The 20,005-nt window shown below is 46.8% G+C and overlaps 1 protein-coding gene across 21 annotated transcripts in view; it reads left to right on the top strand.

Annotated features, from left to right (window-relative positions):
* LOC110486206 (supervillin) overlaps positions 1 to 20,005 on the top strand; it is a 34,416-nt gene that overhangs the window by 1,192 nt on the left and 13,219 nt on the right. For 3 of the 21 annotated variants that reach the window (XM_036940904.2, XM_036940903.2, XM_036940898.2), the window contains exons 2-10: positions 11,020 to 11,588; positions 12,255 to 12,419; positions 12,568 to 12,741; positions 13,354 to 13,382; positions 14,915 to 14,976; positions 16,107 to 16,255; positions 17,524 to 17,758; positions 18,218 to 18,741; positions 19,002 to 19,110. In XM_036940904.2, coding sequence (XP_036796799.2) covers positions 11,287 to 11,588; positions 12,255 to 12,419; positions 12,568 to 12,741; positions 13,354 to 13,382; positions 14,915 to 14,976; positions 16,107 to 16,255; positions 17,524 to 17,758; positions 18,218 to 18,741; positions 19,002 to 19,110 — 1,749 coding nt within the window. In that variant the 5' untranslated portion in view covers positions 11,020 to 11,286. Of the gene's footprint in view, positions 1 to 10,481; positions 10,719 to 11,019; positions 11,589 to 12,254; positions 12,420 to 12,567; positions 12,742 to 13,353; positions 13,383 to 14,914; positions 14,977 to 16,106; positions 16,256 to 17,523; positions 17,759 to 18,217; positions 18,742 to 19,001; positions 19,111 to 20,005 lie in introns of those variants that run through there. The other 18 variants (XM_090196288.1, XM_090196286.1, XM_090196284.1 and 15 more) reach the window with 14 other exon arrangements.

Below are 20,005 nucleotides of genomic sequence, written 5' to 3'. Positions count from 1 at the left end.
TCGCTTGAAAAGCGAGAAAAAAGTGGCAATAGTACTGGTTGTCCATTTTGAGATGCCGAAGCCAGCGTACACTTCCTCAAAATAGTCCGAATTAATCTAAGACAACTCAAGAAATCTGTCATTCATTTTGACATTTTCTGCCGTGAAGACCAGAACGAAAAGAAAAAGGTGGCATAATACATGCACAAACTGTTCAGAACTGTTTCAGATGGAAAGCATGCGGACGCTTTAGAATGGGAAGAGTGGATGGGAAGCCAACACATTTGGGTACCGTTCTAATCGTGTGTAATTCCTCTCTGTCTCTTTAATCTGGACTTCACAGTCTGCTCCTGTCCTGAATTTGGTGACATCATCTGATTTAATATATTATTTTACTTCAATGGGGGAAGATGTGAGATCAGAGACCCCATTGGATGGGACAAATCCATTGCATTTGTACTGGAAGTTCTAACGTTTAGTATGGACATTATCTATAAATAATCCGTTTCTAATTCTAGATTACTGTGTGGGCATTTTGAGTTCTGTTAAACAAAAAAAAAACATATATGCTAATTGGGTAAGAGGCAGTGGCGATTTTAGCATGTAAATCTTGGTGGGGCAAAAAAAAAAGAAGTGGTATTTATGCCAGCAAAGCCACTAAACAATACCTTAATTGCACTACAACGGTGACAAACGGTGCCCACAAACTGTCAGGGCCTATATAAATCTGTCCCAACAGCAGAGTCTCAACAGCAGTCCCAACACCTTACCACTGCTACAATTGGCTATCAGCGGAGCCTTGTCTGGCAGTGAAACAGTTCATTCAGCCTCGTTTACTGCCTTAAAAAAATATGTCTGACTTGCATAAATGTGGTTTCTACTGACAATTGAGATGTACAAACTATGTTATAAGGGGACGACAAACCGATAAGAGGCACTCCGTAATTTAGAATAAGACAATAATGAGCGAGCTAGAACGAAGGTAGTCAATATGTTCAACACTTTTGAAATATACAGTGACAGAATTCAGAACATGGGCCGTTCTTACAGTGTACTCCGTGTACACCAAGTCAGAACCATAGGATAAATAAAGGGGGCATATAAGCAGGCAATGAAGGCTCTTACAATATTCAACGATTACATTTCTCAAACACAGGTTATAGGCTACATGTGCACCACCAAGTCAGAACAGTAGGTGAAACGAAGAGGTGAAAATAGACCAAATTTGTAGGGTGAGGCACATGGGCTAAAAACTGCTTACTACACAACATACACTTAGTATTACTTTCTTAGCTACAGTATGCATATCTCCCTGGCAAATATTACATATTTTTTTATGCAGCAGCATACGAGACATTTTTGGACTCACCTTGTTGTGGTGTGCTCACTTGAACAGGAAGGTGATGCGGCGGTACATCGTGGGCAAATTTTGTCATCAGTCTGCCATTCTCTGGATTTATGGTGCTTTCAAGACAACTGGAACATGAGAAGAAATAAAAGGTTGAATCATGATGATGTCAGTGATCTTCAGGTCATAGCTCTAGAAAGAGGTCCGAGTTCAGGATTTTTAAATTTCTGAGTTAGATGAAAGTTCAAAACGTATTTTCCCAGTCGTAGCTCGTTTTTTCCCGAGTTCCCGGTGGTCTTGAACTCACTAGATTTTGCAGTTCCGAGTTAACTGTTGTTTTGAGTGCGGCACAAATCATGCTTCATTGACAGCTTGGCCAATGTTGAATGTTTATAATTTTAAACTAGGAAAAGAGACCCTTAATCTTAGACTTGGGACCACACAACTACAGCCACTCCAATGAATAGCAGGTGAATGATTGCTTTGTAATGCTTGCAGTCAGCCACTGATTCCTTCCAAGCCACTCATTGTTGAATTTGCGATTTCCAACTCGTTTTGTAATGTTTATGTCCAATAGCCAATACGTTTTGTCTATAATTTCTCTTCATTATTTCTCTTCATATTTTTTATTTTTATTTATTTCACCTTTATTTAACCAGGTAGGCAAGTTGAGAACAAGTTCTCATTTACAATTGCGACCTGGCCAAGATAAAGCAAAGCAGTTCGACACATACAACGACACAGAGTTACACATGGAGTAAAACAAACATACAGTCAATAATACAGTATAAACAAGTCTATATACAATGTGAGCAAATGAGGTGAGAAGGGAGGTAAAGGCAAAAAGGCCATGGTGGCAAAGTAAATACAATATAGCAAGTAAAACACTGGAATGGTAGATTTGCAATGGGAGAATGTGCAAAGTAGAAATAAAAAATAATAATGGGGGTGCAAAGGAGCAAAATAAATAAATCAATTAAATACAGTAGGGAAAGAGGTAGTTGTTTGGGCTAAATTATAGGTGGGCTATGTACAGGTGCAGTAATCTGTGAGCTGCTCTGACAGTTGGTGCTTAAAGCTAGTGAGGGAGATAAGTGTTTCAAGTTTCAGAGATTTTTGTAGTTCGTTCCAGTCATTGGCAGCAGAGAACTGGAAGGAGAGGCGGCCAAAGAAAGAATTGGTTTTGGGGGTGACTAGAGAGATATACCTGCTGGAGCGTGTGCTACAGGTGGGAGATGCAATGGTGACCAGCGAGCTGAGATAAGGGGGGACTTTACCTAGCAGGGTCTTGTAGATGACATGGAGCCAGTGGGTTTGGCGACGAGTATGAAGCGAGGGCCAGCCAACGAGAGCGTACAGGTCGCAATGGTGGGTAGTATATGGGGCTTTGGTGACAAAACGGATTGCACTGTGATAGACTGCATCCAATTTGTTGAGTAGGGTATTGGAGGCTATTTTGTAAATGACATCGCCAAAGTCGAGGATTGGTAGGATGGTCAGTTTTACAAGGGTATGTTTGGCAGCATGAGTGAAGGATGCTTTGTTGCGAAATAGGAAGCCAATTCTAGATTTAACTTTGGATTGGAGATGTTTGATATGGGTCTGGAAGGAGAGTTTACAGTCTAACCAGACACCTAAGTATTTGTAGTTGTCCACGTATTCTAAGTCAGAGCCGTCCAGAGTAGTAATGTTGGACAGGCGGGTAGGTACAGGTAGCGATCGGTTGAAGAGCATGCATTTAGTTTTACTTGTATTTAAGAGCAATTGGAGGCCACGGAAGGAGAGTTGTATAGCATTGAAGCTTGCCTGGAGGGTTGTTAACACAGTGTCCAAAGAAGGGCCAGAAGTATACAGAATGGTGTCGTCTGCGTAGAGGTGGATCAGAGACTCACCAGCAGCAAGAGCGACCTCATTGATGTATACAGAGAAGAGAGTCGGTCCAAGAATTGAACCCTGTGGCACCCCCATAGAGACTGCCAGAGGTCCGGACAGCAGACCCTCCGATTTGACACACTGAACTCTATCAGAGAAGTAGTTGGTGAACCAGGCGAGGCAATCATTTGAGAAACCAAGGCTGTCGAGTCTGCCGATGAGGATGTGGTGATTGACAGAGTCGAAAGCCTTGGCCAGATCAATGAATACGGCTGCACAGTAATGTTTCTTATCGATGGCGGTTAAGATATCATTTAGGACCTTGAGCGTGGCTGAGGTGCACCCATGACCAGCTCTGAAACCAGATTGCATAGCAGAGAAGGTATGGTGAGATTCGAAATGGTCGGTAATCTGTTTGTTGACTTGGCTTTCGAAGACCTTAGAAAGGCATGGTAGGATAGATATAGGTCTGTAGCAGTTTGGGTCAAGAGTGTCACCCCCTTTGAAAAGGGGGATGACCGCAGCTGCTTTCCAATCTTTGGGAATCTCAGATGACACGAAAGAGAGGTTGAACAGGCTAGTAATAGGGGTGGCAACAATTTGGCAGATAATTTTAGAAAGAAAGGGTCCAGATTGTCTAGCCCGGCTGATTTGTAGGGGTCCAGATTTTGCAGCTCATTCAGAACATCAGCTGAGCAGATTTGGGAGAAGGAGAAATGGGGAAGGCTTGGGCGAGTTGTGGTGGGGGGTGCAGTGCTGTTGACCGGGGTAGGAGTAGCCAGGTGGAAAGCATGGCCAGCCGTAGAAAAATGCTTATTGAAATTCTCAATTATGGTGGATTTATCAGTGGTGACAGTGTTTCCTATCTTCAGTGCAGTGAGCAGCTGGGAGGAGGGGTTCTTATTCTCCATGGACTTTACAGTGTCCCAGAACTTTTTTGAGTTAGTGTTGCAGGAAGCAAATTTCTGCTTGAAAAAGCTAGCCTTGGCTTTTCTAACTGCCTGTGTATAATGGTTTCTAGCTTCCCTGAACAGCTGCATATCACGGGGGCTGTTCGATGCTAATGCAGAACGCCATAGGATGTTTTTGTGTTGGTTAAGGGCAGTCAGGTCTGGGGAGAACCAAGGGCTGTATCTATTCCTGGTTCTACATTTCTTGAATGGGGCATGTTTATTTAAGATGGTTAGGAAGGCATTTAAAAAAAATATCCAGGCATCCTCTACTGACGGGATGAGATCAATATCCTTCCAGGATACCCCGGCCAGGTCGATTAGAAAGGCCTGCTCGCTGAAGTGTTTCAGGGAGCGTTTTACAGTGATGAGTGGAGGTCGTTTGACCGCTGACCCATTACGGATGCAGGCAATGAGGCAGTGATCGCTGAGATCTTGGTTGAAAACGGCAGAGGTGTATTTAGAGGGCAAGTTGGTTAGGATGATATCTATGAGGGTGCCCGTGTTTAAGGCTTTGGGGAGGTACCTGGTAGGTTCATTGATAATTTGTGTGAGGTTGAGGGCATCAAGTTTAGGTTATAGGATGGCTGGGGTGTTAAGCATGTTCCAGTTTAGGTCGCCTAGCAGCACAAGCTCTGAAGATAGATGGGGGGGCAATCAGTTCACATATGGTGTCCAGAGCACAGCTGGGGGCAGAGGGTGGTCTATAGCAGGCGGCAATGGTGAGAGACTTGTTTTTAGAGAGGTGGATTTTTAAAAGTAGAAGTTCAAATTGTTTGGGTACAGACCTGGATAGTAGGACAGAACTCTGCAGGCTATCTTTGCAGTAGATTGCAACATCGCCCCCTTTGGCAGATCTTGTCTATCTTGTCTGAAAATGTTGTAGTTTGGAATTAAAATGTCTGAATTTTTGGTGGTCTTCCTAAGCCAGGATTCAGACACAGCTAGAACATCCAGGTTTGCAGAGTGTGCTAAAGCAGTGAATAGAACAAACTTAGGGAGGAGGCTTCTAATGTTAACATGCATGAAACCAAGGCTATTACGGTTACAGAAGTCGTCAAAAGAGAGCGCCTGGGGAATAGGAGTGGAGCTAGGCACTGCAGGGCCTGGATTCACCTCTACATCGCCAGAGGAACATAGGAGGAGTAGAATAAGGGTGCGGCTAAAAGCAATAAGAATTGGTCGTCTAGAACGTCTGGAACAGAGAGTAAAAGGAGGTTTCTGGGGGTGATAAAATAGCATCAAGGTATAATGTACAGACAAAGGTAAGGTAGGATGTGAATACAGTGGAGGTAAACCTATGTATTGAGTGATGAAGAGAGAGATATTGTCTCTAGAAACATCATTGAAACCAGGAGATGTCATTGCATGTGTGGGTGGTGGAACTAATAGGTTGGATAAGGTATAATGAGCAGGACTAGAGGCTCTACAGTGAAATAAGCCAATAAACACTAACCAGAACAGCAATGGACAAGGCATATTGCCATGAAGGAGAGGCATGCTCAGTTGAGTGATCAAAAGGGTCCAGTGAGTGGAGAGGTTGGTTGGGGGTCACGGCGATTTAGACAGCTAAATCGGTAGCAAGCTAGCATAGGAGCAAGCTAGCATAAGATGGAGGTCTGTTATTAGCCAACTCTTGCGTTCCGTCAGTAGATTAGTGGGTTTCCGTGTGGTAGAGGGGATGAATCCATATCACACAACAACAACAAAAATAAAAACAATAGATATAGTTATAGAGGCCCAAGAAGAAAAATAAATAAAAATAAAATAAAAATTGTCCGATTGTCTATTCAGATAGCAGCCGATAAGATAGCCAACGGCTAGCAGGCCGCAGATGGGCGCCCAGGCAACGTTGCGCCGGAGGAGCCAGCCGGACAATTCCCTCGGGTAGACAACGTCGGCAGTCTAGCCGTGAAGGCCCGGTGGGGCTCCGCGTAGGCAGCAAAACGGGTCCGGATAGGTGACTGCAGCCCAGGAGTGATTGATGGAACTCTTCAGCTGGCTAGCTCCGGAACAATTGATGTTGGCTCCGGAATCGACGAAAGCCGATAGTCACACGGATAGCAGCTAGCTAGCTGCGAGATCCAGGCATGGACGTCCAGAGCCAGCGGCCGAAATCCAGGGACATGGAGAGAAAAATTGGTCCGATATGTTCCGCTCCGAGCCGCGCTGCGCTGCACCGCGCCGTACAAAACTGGCGATAGATTCTCGAGCCAAAGAACAGCCGATGACCACAAACCGTGGTCAGCTGAGTACCAACGATTAGCCAGTAAATAAGCTAACTAGCTTCTGAACTAGCCCCTGAACCAGCTTCAGAGTAGCTTCTGGACCAGCTTCTGGCTAGCTCCCGGCTAGCTTCTGGCTAATTTCTGGCTAGCCTCTCGGAGGATCACAGATCTGAGGTAAATAATACTTTTTTATATAAATATAAATTGGTGAAGCGGATTGCAGGAGAGTGTTCTGAAGATGAGTTTTTGGAAAATTAAAAATGTATGTGAAAAAAAAGTTGTAAATATATATATATATACGGGACGGGACACGACAGGACGAGGACAAAAATACGTCTGAACTGCTATGCCATCTTGGGAAAAATATGACAAGGTTTAAAAATGATTTGCCAGTATATTGTTGACTTGATTCATGATGATGACTGCTAGTTAAGATTTTGAAAGTATGATGTTGACATGATCAGTCCAGTCAAAGCTACTGTAGATATATCTTGATTTGACATCATTTTTTCTGTGGCCAATGACCTTGAGCCTTCTTGGATAGGCACTTCCAATGTAACTCTATGGCAGCACGCAAGGGGCTTGAATTTTCTAGCTCTACCCTTAGACTTGGCGGTGAAGTAGTGTCCCCATGAGTGACATGCACGCAACGCTCCGTATTTTCTGCTGGCTTGCCCCACCACCACAGAGAGCACTGAGCAAGGCTGAAACACCTGCATTTTGGAACTGCCTTACTCAAGAAATAAAAGACACCATGTTTGTATGCGGCTTTATTAACTCAATGATATATATTTTTGCATTGTTTTAAAACTGATATGTGACATGTATTAATGCCAAAATAACATGCAAAACAGGCAATCCCACCCAAATGTTTTTTTATTTGATTTTTGTTTTTGTCCCACCTGCTTTGAATGACATGTCGTCGCTGGCAAGGGGATACCTAGCCAGTTGCCCAACTGAATGCATTCAACCAAAATGTGTCTACTGCATTTCACCCAACCCTTCTGAATCAGAGAGGTAATTCCTCCTACATCACAGAAGGTTCGTGGCAACTTAATTGGGGAGGACGGGCTTGTTGTAATGGCTGGAGCTGTAGAAGTGGAATGGTATCAAACACATGGTTTCTAGGTGTTTGATGCCATTCCATTTGCTCCGTTCCAGCCATTATTATGAGCCATCCTCCCTTCAGGAGCCACCACTGTCCTGCACTACATGACCAAAAGTATGTGGACACCTGCTCATCGAACATCTAATTCCAAAATCATGGCCATTAACATGGAGTTTGTTCCCCTTTGCTGCTAAAACAGCCTCCACTCTTCAGGGAAGCCTTTCCGCTAAATGTTGGAAGATTTCTGCGGGGACTTGCTTCCATTCAGCCACAAGAGCATTAGTGAAGTCGGGCACCGATGTTGGGCGATTAGGCCTGGCTCGCAGTCGGCGTTCCAATTCATCCTAAAGGTTTTTCGATGGGGTTGAGGTCAGGGATCTGTGCAGGCCAGTCAATTTATTCCACACCGATCTCGACAGACCATTTCTGTATGGACCTCGCTTTGTGCCCGTGGACATTGTTATGCCGAAACAGGAAATGGCCTTCCCCAAACTGTTGCCACAAAGTTGAAAGCACAGAATCATCTAGAATGTCATTGTAGGGTGCAGTGTTAAGATTTGCCTTCACTGGAACAAAGGGGCCTAGCCCGAACCATGAAAAACAGCCCCAGACCATTATTCTTCCTCCACCAAACTTTACAGTTGGCACTATGCATTCAGGCAGGTAGCGTTCTCCTGGCATCCGCCAAACCCAGATTCGTCAATCAGACTGCCAGATGATGAAGCTTAATTCATTACTCCAGAGAAAGCGTTTCCACTGCTCCAGAGTCCAATGGTGGCTTTGCACATGGTGATCTTAGGCTTTTGTGCGGTTGCTCGGCCAAGTTCCCGATTATCAGTTTTTGTGCTGACTTGCTTCCAAAGGAAGTTTGGAAGTTGGTAGTGAGTGTTGCAACTGAGGACAGACAATTATTACGCGCTACACGTTTCAGCACTCGGCGGTCCCGTTCTGTGAGCTTGTGTGGCCTACCACTTCGTGGCTGAGCCGTTGTTGCTCCTCGACGTTTCCACTTCACAATAGCTCTAGCAGGGCAGAAATTTGATGAAGTGACTTGGAAAGGTGGAATCCTATGACGTTGAAAGTCACCGAGCTCTTCAGTAAGGCCATTCTACTGCCAGTGTTTGTCTATGGAGATTGCATGGCCGTGCGCTCGATTTTATACACCTGTCAGCAACGTGTGTGGCTGAAATAGCTGAATCCACTCATTTGAATGGGTGTCCACATACTTTTGTATATATAGTGTACATTAATGCTGTTCATAGCAGTTCCTCAATGCCCCGTGTGTCCTCAGGGTCAGCGTGGGACCAGGGTGAAAGAGGGACATAAAACATAGTGTCCGTGACTACCTCACCTCAGCTCTGTTTACAATGACATGCGGGGAGATACGATACCCACCTTCCGTTTTGCCTCATTAAAACCTCTCTATGAACATCCATGTGCATGTTGATTCAATTTTATCTTGGCAAATAGTGTATACAGTCTAATTTCTCTGTGTATTACTAGCGAGTACTAACTAGTCTGTTCATCCGGGTGCTTTAGACCAAGCTTGTCAGCTAGTGTTACTGGATTAGGGGCTGATGATCCATGCCGAGCTCCAATGGCAACCAACCTCTCTCGCCCAATCCAGCCCTGCCTAGCCCGTCACATGACCTCTGCACCAGTCTGCCCAAAAGATGGACACTCTCTGTCTCCGTCTTCATTGTCTTACTCACACTCAATTACACGGTATTGGGACGTTTCTCATCTTGCCCTCTCTTACTCTTGAGACGGTAGGGCTATACTAACCAAGCTGTCTCTATTCTTGTGGTAGTCAATTTTGTGGTTGTGTTGAACTTGACCTCACATACACAAACATACACACGCGAGCACACTAACACAGCTGCCCTTCTGAATCTTGATGTCCCTTGGGGATCACTGCGTCTGACAGCTCAGCTTTCGGTGCCTGGCCCTTTGCTGTCGTCTGCGGCAACGTCAGATTTGCAAATTCACCTGGCTCTATGTAAGTCGCTTGCTCACGCTGTCTGAGAGCTGCAGTCAAAGAGTGAGGAGGGAATGCAAAATCTATTTAAAGGTCAATCATGTCTTCCGTATATAAGCTTGCAATCTGGAAGACACTCTTGTCTCACACCATTCCCAATACACCCAGAGCAAGCGGTGTGTCTACAGTGTAATCGATGTCTGTGTTTATCTGTTTATGGTGACACCATGACTCTTACAGAACCACCACAGAGTACAGTGCCCTTAAGCCTGCAGTAGCTCTGCTGTGCTAAGTCCTATGAGTCCCATAGCTCTCTCTGCTCATTGTTCCATTGTGTTTCAGCTGTGGTGGGGATGGGACAGGAATGCCGACGCTAACATTTAGCCGTTTCAGAACACCACTCACACGGCAAATTTTTGGCGGCCTATCAAATGGCTCAAGTCCCTACTGATTGAGAATACAAATGTGGTTATGTCATTATTTGTATTTGATTAGTGGTTCAGATCCTTGTTTGTGTTCAAACAGCCAGGTAACCTAGTAGCCAGGGTGTCGGTTTTGCATGTGTGTGCTTGTTGAGAGAGACATTAGACTGTCAGATGAGTGAGTGTGGACAGTCCTGCTCAGGGACATTACTAGGGACATACATTCCCAATGACATGTTTAGTACCATGTTATTGGTAGAGGATCAGAATGAATGCAGTAGCCTACGTAAACTGTGACTGGGTTTGAACAACCAGCGAACTATACCAACTCTGGGTAGGCCTATTTAAAATGTGATTTTACTTTATGAATGTAATCTTTTGTTTTGTTAGTGAACTTATCACTTGCCGGACAGCGTCTTCAAATGTTCAGCTCGCTGACATAGGAAGGCACTAACTAACTAACGTTGACAGCAAGAGGCACTGATCTTGTCCAACCTTAATGAAAACCAGTGGAATTCTACTGGGAAACCTGCAGACAGTCAGCCATGTACTGTAGGGACTGAAGTGGAGCTGACTGGCTGGCTGGCTGACTGGCTGGCTGGCAGTGGTATAGGGTTTCAGTGCAAGGGGAGATTCCTGCTTTTCAGAGCAGGTTAACTTACAGGGCTTTCAGCAGGAAAGAGGAGGGAGAAAGAGCGAAGAGAGAGAGACGGGCGACATGGGACGGAAGGAGAAAAAAAAGAGGGGGCCACCGTAATGTTGCCTACAGATGGCATGCTGCTTTAAAATGAGACGAAGCAAGACGCTGATTTTACAAGGGACATTTCAACTAGGTATGGTTTGTTATGGTTCAGTGCTAGCTATGTGGGTGTCAGAAAGATGTGTGTAAAATCGGGCCACTGTAAATTCTTTCGGTTTTTTGTTCCGTCGTAGCGCCATGTCATTTGATGTATTAGTGCACTTGTAGGCTGGTGGTCTGTTTATGTCGTAGTGATTGACTGGACCAAGAACATACGGATGTGAAACAAACAATGAATGAATTGTTCAACTGGTTGTGAATGAATGTGTGGCTAACTGATTGAGAAAGTGAGAGATCGCAGTTATCTGACGTTTCTATTGCTCCCACTGTCTCAGCAGAGCGATGAGCTCAAAGGAAGGATTCGTCTGTCGGACACCCTGCTGATTGGAAGAAGACATTCCCAATGCCAACAACGGAGGTGCTGATTGGTTCTGCCTGCCAACTTTGGACCTTTTGACCATTTATCCTTTGGTGTCTGATAGCTGAGAAGTGAGGTAGGGGGGAATCTCTCGAGGTTTGAGTCGTCAATGCCCAGGTCATTGTTAAAGGAGACCTACTGAGACAGACAGGGAGAGGAACAGACAGGGAGAGGAACAGGCAGCATGGACACTATAGAGAACCCTGCCTTGGAGCCCAGATCGGAGCGGATCGCCCGCTACAAGGCCGAAAGGAGACGGGAGCTACAAGAACGCTATGGCAACATGGAGGAGCTCCCATCCAAGTGGGTGAGGAGGGATGGGACTCTCATGAACTCAGACAGGATCCTCTCTGGGGGGGTGAACGGCAGAGCGGGGGGGCCGGAGGGGGGCAGGAGGGAGAGCAACACCCCTCTGGAGTCAGAACCGAGGAGAGTCTCCAACGGCTTTGAGGCAGACACTGCTGCAGACTCAACATACCTCCGAAGGTGAGTCCCTTCCATGTGTAGCCATTAGCCAATCAGTAGCGGAGATCCTTCTTGACCCCAAGCAAGAAGACAAAAGCGTGATGTGGCAGACAGATTGCATACACTGACTGTGATGTCACCCCACATGCTGACTCAGACCACTGAACCTAGTTATGCTGAAAGTATGCCGGTAATGTCTGCTGGACATCAGTGAATTGCTGTCTTATACAGTATCAGGCCATGTACACATAGAGTAACAGCCCCAACAGACTGGCCTTTTCCCGGTTCCCTAACAACAGATTGATGAATAGAAACAACCATATTATGTGTAACCACCTCTTAAAACAACCCCCCACCAGTCACCAAGCTCCTTCTCCAGTGAAAATTCTTTCCTGTGACCTTTCAGCCTCGTAAAACAGTCGTCAGAGTTCACCTGTGCTTTATGGCCTTTGTTGCTAATTCAAACGGAGCGAGCTAAACCCGACTCCCAGCGTCTTGCAGTACTAGTACAGCAGAGATCACATTGATTCCTCCATGCGTGTTTTATATCCTGCTGGCCTGGACTCTCTTTCCTGTAAGAGGTACAATACTTTGTCAGGAGTGCTCTTTAGGAATTGGCGTCGTTGTGGTAGTTTGCCACTTTCCTTACGCCACCTCTCTCCCACCTCCCTCCTCCCCCGCCCCCAGGCAGTGTTCTTCTGGCTCTGCCGGCATGTTGAGTGGGGGGGAGCCCCTAGCTCCCCCAGGCCCCCCTGGACCCGACGCGGCCCAGCTGCAAACGCGGGTGTCGGTGGGCCAGTTGAGGAGTGCCCTGCTGCAGCAGACCGGGACTGGAACACAGCCTGAGAAAGTGTAGGGTCTCCTGCATGTTACGGCCTGTGTGTGTGTTGTTATTCTGAATATGTGTGGGCGTCAGTCCCACTGCTTTCAGTTTCTCACTATCTCTCTCTCCCCTTCTCTCCCGATGCTCACCCTGTTCCTCCGTGGTTGGGGATAGTAGTCCTGACAGTGGCCGCGCGGCCTCTTCCCTTGACCTGGCTGTAAAGCCGGGCTCGGAGGGGGGGCGGCAGCGCACCCGTCGCTACCTCCCTGGGGTGTCAGGCGGGGGCCGCAAAACCAACGAGCGCTTCAGGACACAGCCGATCACAGCCTGCGAGGTGCAGGAGAGCGGCGGGTAGGGACTGTGTGCTGCGGCCAGCCATATCAACCAGGTCATATCACAGCATGCAGGTCAAGCCTGGGGCTCATCTGGAAGACTCTGCCCTAGTTTGGTTACTCTTCAGGTGGAGAGGTTTGCAGTGTTTTGTGCCGTTGCTGTGTTTTGTTTCTTCTTTTCTGATTGTTTTGATAGTGTGTGCTAATGGTTAGTATGCATGTAAATGCTTTCCAGATATTTACTGTCCCCTCATAGAGGAGCATTGCTTTTGGTGGTCCTTGTGGTTATGTATTGAACTAGTTTGGCCTTTGTACACTGGCAAGCGGCATGATTTGCGTGTATGTTTGCATCCGTTCATGGCGCTTAATAGCAACCTTGACATGAACAGTGTTGCTTTGTTGAGCGTGCAGATATGACCCAGGAGCCTGGGTCTGTGTGTGAGATACAGTAACCCGCACAGACATCAGAGAGAGAGTGAAAAGAGAGAATTACACCAGGCAAGAATGAGCATGGTCAAACTCCTCTCATCTTTTGTCTTGTGTGCATGTTTCAGCCAATGACCACGTGTTGATTCTCTCTCTCTCTCTCTCTCTCTGTCTCTCTGTCTCTCTCTCTCTCTGTGCCCCACAGGCTGCTAGAGGAAGAGGCGAACGCAAAAGGTAACGAACCCCTGCCCACCTGGCTCTCACATGGCCTGTTTTATTTTGCCACACACAAACGGCTGATCCATTGCCTATTGCACAGCCTCTGTACTGCCTCTGTGTTAACTGAGTGGGGGGAGAGAGGGACTGAGAGAGAGAGAGAGACAGAGAGAGAAACAGAGATGGACAGAGAGAGAAAAATAGAGAGAGAGAAAGAGCGCGCAAGAGAGAGAGAGAGAGGGTAACAGGCATAGTGCTGTGTGGCTTGCCAGAGATAATGTTTAACACAGTGACAAAGAAGAGCAGGTGCTCTCTCTCTCTTTCTCTGTCACTCTCTCTCTCTCCCCCCTCTTTCTCTCTCCACTCTCTCTCTCGATCACAGAAATGCCGACATGGGAGATAGGAGGTGGCAAAGCGCTTGTCTCTACAAGTAGCGTGTGATAAAATGGCTCAGCAGGCTACTGTAATAGGCATTTGTCATCACACTGTAGCTGAGAGACAGACAGACAGACAGGGGGTGGACAACACGGGGTCAGAAGGAATAACTGTTTTTGTTTTTCTATTTTCACTCAAAAACAACCGATAATATAAACACACAAACCTATATCAACTAACAGTTACTGTATAACAATACGTTCATAGCAGTAAACCTGATGAATATATACTCTGACCTCTACTTACACTCAACCCCAGCTCCAGAGCTGCCTTTATAGAACGTCTATAATAAACAGAATATCAAATAAATCAAGGGATTTTATTTTTAAACACTCCACCAGACCCAGATGGGAACAGGGTGACGGTAGAATGTTGAAGTTCCTCAGTGGGGATGGATTTATGAGCCATAAATGAATGCCTGAGCACCACACAGCCACTATAAAAAAAATAGTCCCCACAGTAGCTGTCCAATAACTTCTCTCTCATGCATTCATTTGGCTGTCCACCTAAAATACAATCATTAAATGGCCATTGAGAGCAGTGTTAGACACAACAGAGACAGTTGACACTCACTCGATCAGCGTTTGCCGTCCAACTGCCTGGTCAAAAGGATGAGCTGTGTGGTCCTTAAGTTCAAGCCAGGTGAGAGGAGAAGTAGGCAGCTAGCGGTGCCAGCTGAGAGAGAGTGGTGGTGGTGCCATGTGACAGTGTAGTAAGGGCCAGGTGCAGGGCGATGGCCTCACACGAAGGGGGATCAGTCTATCGCATTGTGTCGCAGTGGTCCAACGGCTTGACTGACAGGTCTGACTGCTACTATGAGCAGGATAACTATTTTTGCTGTATGACAGGGACTGTGAGTTTGCTGTATGAGCATAAGGTGTGTTGGGTGCTGTTACATTTTTTTGTTTGACTATTTTTTATTCAGGGGGTTAATGTGTTTGGCAGGCTCAGTGATGGCAAAATGATATCCCTGCTGATGACACAGACAGGCTGACAGGGACTTAACATTTTAACATGGTGTGTCTTTGAGTGCGCATGTACTTAACTCTTACAGTATTTTACCTCTGTTTGCCTGACTGGATGGATATATTTAATGTCATGTATCCCCCCCCCAGCTGATGTGAAGACAGACGACAGAGCCAAGATGAGTGTGGCGGACAAGATGTCTTTGTTTAAAGTAAGCACGCCCATCTAGCTCAGCCTTTGCTGTGAAACAGGACCCTCTCCCAGGACCCCCCCTCCTGTTCCCTTGTACCATGTTGTCCGTCTCCATGCCTGATCACAAAAGGTCATCACCATGGAGACCAGGGGGGCTACACAGGGCTTATGTCTCACAACAGCACATCAACAGACACAACAGAGCCCATGTTGAGAGAGAGAGAGACAGAGAGAGCGAGAGAGAGAGAGAGAGCTCTCATGTACCAGTCCTGGCGGCTGCTCACCAGTCACGGAGCAACGCATGACGAGCAAGCAGGCTGAGCTGAGCATGCAGAGCTGAACACACCGAGCTAATGTTGAGGAGTATGAATGGCCAAACAGGTGCTCCTCTCTGATCCAGACAGGGCCTTGTAAAATAGTACTGTACTAATATATCAGGAAGCCAGACCACAGAGTGCATGCAGATGGACCCTTCTGTTCTTAGTTTACTCCCATTGGTCAATGTTTTATTGTTTATGTAGCCGTTGGCAGCCTGCCACCCCCCCCCCAATATTTCACTTCCTAGTGGGTTTTAGTCACGTAGCATCTGTCGAAACCTAGGTGAAAAGTAGCCAGGGACTATCAAGCCATGAACAGGCATTAACAGGTGGTTGTAATTAGCCCGTAGCTAGCTCCTGTCAGGCTGGCTGGTGGAGGGGGGAGGGGGGGCCAGGAGGGAGGGGACTGAGGGGAGGGCCAGGGAGGTAACGGTACACTACTGATGGAGCTCTGGTTACACTGTGACCTGCAGGCCTGGCATTCTATCTCTCTCCTCTACCTTCTTACATAGGCCACCCACAGCACCTTACAGATCCCTGGTTTATTCACCAGCTATCCGACCGCTGCCTACAGTACTGCACCTCCATTCACATGCCAGGAAAGGGGGAGACTTTCAATGAAAGAGATGGAAAAAAGGAGAGGACATTTTTTTGTCATTTCTCAGTCATTTCAACCATTATATGCTCTGTTTGATCTATGTTGATTATGGCAAAGGCATTATGGTGCAACATGTCATGGTCAGGTATTACGTATCAATTATCAACATAAATGTTATGAATGACTATTTCTCTCACTTTCTTTTTCTCTTCTCCATATTTCTCTCTGTGGCAGGAGCTAGAGAAGACAGCAGCCCCTGAGGCCTCCTCCTTTCTGAAGCCTCGCTCTGGCAGCGCCACGTATGAACGCAGAGGACGCCGCGGCAACGAGCACCGCTCACTCACTCAGCCAATTACCTGTGAGGAGGTGGTGGTGGCCACCAGGTGAGCAGGGTCAAGGGTCACACCTCGGTGGTTAATGGACAAGGATATATTGTATCGTTGGCAGTGAGGTGTTGGCAGACCGTATGCAAAACACATTGGCCTCTCAGACATTAAAATTCCTTGCCCCAGTGGGTTGTGGAATCCACACGGAAGGCAGGTTATGAGATCATAACTGATTAAAGATGTGATACGGTTTATGTATAGCATTCTAGATAATGCATTATAGTAAGACCTTTTGGTATGATACCTCTTAGATGTAAACTCCCCTAAATAGGGGACTAGCGTGCTTTTGGTACTGGTTCCGACCAACATTTTTGCTTATAAAATCGATATGGCTTGCATTCAGCAGTAGCCCTAGTCCTCTTCCGCTTGTGGGACTCAGGCTGTGACATCACTTGAAGCTGGGATGTCCCGCCTACCATTTAATTCGCTCTTACGACTGTTCATCAACTCCTGGCTGAACACATCACAGCCACTGACAAAGCATATGCCTGCAATCCTTTAGATCCTAGCGCAGCAGGAGAGTGTGGGTTCGTCGCTCTAGCACATTCAGATATCGATTTATAGCCAATTTTATCAAAGTAATCTAAAAATAATTCATAGATTTTAAACAAAAAACACTTTCTGTTTGTCATAGATGGACAATATTAATATGAGATGAAAGGCGATTTCATAACGAATTCAGGAAGCCAAGCTAGAACCCAGTGTGTCCAGAAGGGTGGAGGCGGAAGATTTAATCAAGAGAAACCTTAAGAAAATATGCCAAACATACAAAAATGTGTTTTACAGATACAAGGAAGGTGAAATCTTACAGTTAGTCATTTTGCAATTTGATTGTACTATATTTAGAAAGCATATAATATTTTCAAGCCCTATTCATACAGATTTGTTGAATAGAAAAGACATCATATAAAATATTTCATGTTTTTTACTGTGTACTTGAGTTTGTGTCCTCAAAAGTGACTGCTCCTCAGGAATCTATACTTATTTTTACCAGTAAGGTGAGATTTGAATCTTTCTCGCAGTCTAAACATTACTAGGTATTGTTTATGACCTTCTCATGATAAAATACACTTTTGGGTGTGTCTATTCAGGCAGAAATCTACATTTTGCCATTACATTTAACAGGTTTAATGTTGCAAATATCTCACATTGTGTTCCACAGTTCCCGTCAGTCCGCATTTGAATTAACAGGGCTGTTTCTCTATTTGAACTATTCTTCCATGGCTTCCATTCACCATCCTTCTTCTCCTACCTATCTACCCCAGCAGCACCCCCCAGCCAGCAGAGTCAGGCGAGTCCCAGGCTGTGCGGGCCGAGGCGGAGGCGGTGGAGGACGATGAGAACAGTAAGCTGACTATGAGCGAGAAGCTGGCTCTGTTCAACAAGCTGTCCCTGCCAGGGAACCAGGGGGATGCCACTCCCCATGCCCCCCCAGAGAGACGCAGGCAGAAGGGGGCACGCTACCGCACACAGCCCATCACTGTGGAGGAGGTCAGCCTGGTGAGTGGGTGTGGGACCAAGAAAGACAGCCTTAGAGGAGTGGACGAGGGAATATTAGAGATGACATTAGCAATTGTGTGCGTCTTTCTTTAACTGAGAAATGCGGATTGTGACACAGGTGATTGTGTGTGTGTGTGTGTACTGGATGTTGACGTGATCATGAGTAGGTGTTTGTACCCCAAATTGAATGTCACACGGAGCCTCTAACTGTTCTGAGCACTGGATTGATCAATAGTTTTATTTGATCAGTATCAAACCAATATCGACCATAACACTGTCCAGAGGATAACACGACACTAGCGCCCAATTCAATCACACAAAAATTAGACAGGTCCAAAATGATGACTCAGAAATATGCAGTAACCTCTTAGCTTTCATACCAATTTACACTATTGTGATGAGTAGAATCTATCATCTCCATGTCTCTGACAGTATTCTCCTCGCTTTGTCCTCCCTCAGCTCCAGAAAGGCCCCATCCAGCTGCCCCCACTGCGCCTGTCCCCCACCCTCGCCGACCGGCAGCAGGAGCAGTCCGTCAACCTGAGGCCCAGTGAGGTGCGCCAGGCCCAGCCTCGACCCGGGGCCGACGTGGAGCCTAACACAGGACCTGACCTGTCCCAGCAGGGCCAGCAGCAGCGCAGGGACTCTGAGCCAGGAGAGATCAAAGGCATCCTGAGGAAGAGCCCCTCTGGAGGACCAGAATGGGACCGAGACGGAGACACTATGAGGGAGGGCAGACAGCAGGACCAGAGTGGAGGAGGGGAGAAGGGGAATGGGGTGGAGAAGAGGAGGGCAGAGAGACATGATAACGTACCAGTGCCTCGTAGAGAGAGACCAGCCTCCTCGGCCCCCTGGAGACAGAGGAACAGGAACAGGAGGGAGACGGTGGCCGTGTGTAGCCCAGCCAGGCCCTCCTCAGAGCAGGGTCACCCCCAGGAGGGGAGGCAGATGCACCCCCCTGGGAACACCACTGGGAGAGACAGGTACACGATTAACACAAGAGCCAACATACAGGCCTTTTAAATGACGTGTCTGTGCGTGAACGCTGCTGGAATGTTGTAACCCTGAGCGTGTATTGAAATGTGTGTGCTGCAGGAGGGATCTCTATTGCTGAGTGTCATGGAAGGTTTGTCCTTGTGTTTTTAGGCGTGCGCGAGCAAGTGAGCATGTGTGCGAGCGAGCATGAGCACAAGAGAGAGATTTGCATTGCTTTTTCTTAGACCTCCCCTCTGTCTCTGTGCAGGTTGTCAGATGCTTCCAGGGAGGAGGAAGAGGAGGAGAGGGGGAGCAGGGTGAGGAGAGACACCCCTCCTAGACAACACGTCCAGGTGACCTTGGCGGGCCAGAGGAAGGTAAGACCAGCTGCCATCTTACTGGACCTCAGACCTCAGTCAGAGCAGGCAGCTACTGGGAATGGTATACAGTGGATAGATGCTGGCATCACTCATTTGCATTGGAAATCTCACACGAACTGAGCTCATGTGTTTCGGAGCCAGTTGGTTGGCTGTTTTATAGTTGATTTGGGTCTGCACTTGTGTTTAGCATCTTGAATATTTAGGCTCAGAATCCCAATGGGGCAAATCCAGTTTTGGCCTGGAAAAGCAGAGCACCGGACAGCTGTGGACACATCCTTCTCAGTCAGATAGATAGATAGATCCACCACAGGAGGCTCCCAGACAATCCCTAGTCCCCAGGGTCTGTGATACTATGGCTTGGCCCCACTGTAACACTCCACACCAGCCCAGCCCAGCGAAAAGGCCCTGTCTTCCACTTGTAATCTCTAATCCTCGGCGTGGCTCTCTGTAACCAGTTGGGTTTAGTGTAACCTGTCAGTCAGGGAAAGAGGGGAGGATGAGGGTCACCAGGGGGACCGATCACAGGGGAGATAAGAGGGGATGCTGTCCACACGCTGCCCAGAAATTATATCGAAATAGTATATTTATTTCGAAAAAGGTGAAAAGGTTCAAAAGGTGCCATCGTGCGTGGACAGGTAGGAGGAATTATTTAGCTGTCCTATCTGTTCTTGAAGGTTGAACGGACATGTTGTGTGGGCTGGTTCAGGAAGCCGAGTGCTTAACACGAGAGTTTGTTGTAGTTTTGCCAGTCCACTGAAACCAAAGGAGCATCGTAACATCATAGCAGCTCCACACCAGCCCCATATCTTACTATGGTATGTGTTTTAATGTCATAGCAGCCCTATACCTGACTATGCATTCAATCCCTGAGAGCTACCTTGCGTTACTTAGA

This window comes from Oncorhynchus mykiss, chromosome 13, assembly GCF_057628025.1.
Source record: "Oncorhynchus mykiss isolate SJ-2025 chromosome 13, ASM5762802v1, whole genome shotgun sequence".
In the NCBI taxonomy this organism is placed as follows: Eukaryota; Metazoa; Chordata; class Actinopteri; order Salmoniformes; family Salmonidae; genus Oncorhynchus; species Oncorhynchus mykiss.
This window is presented reverse-complemented; position numbering and strand designations above follow the sequence as displayed.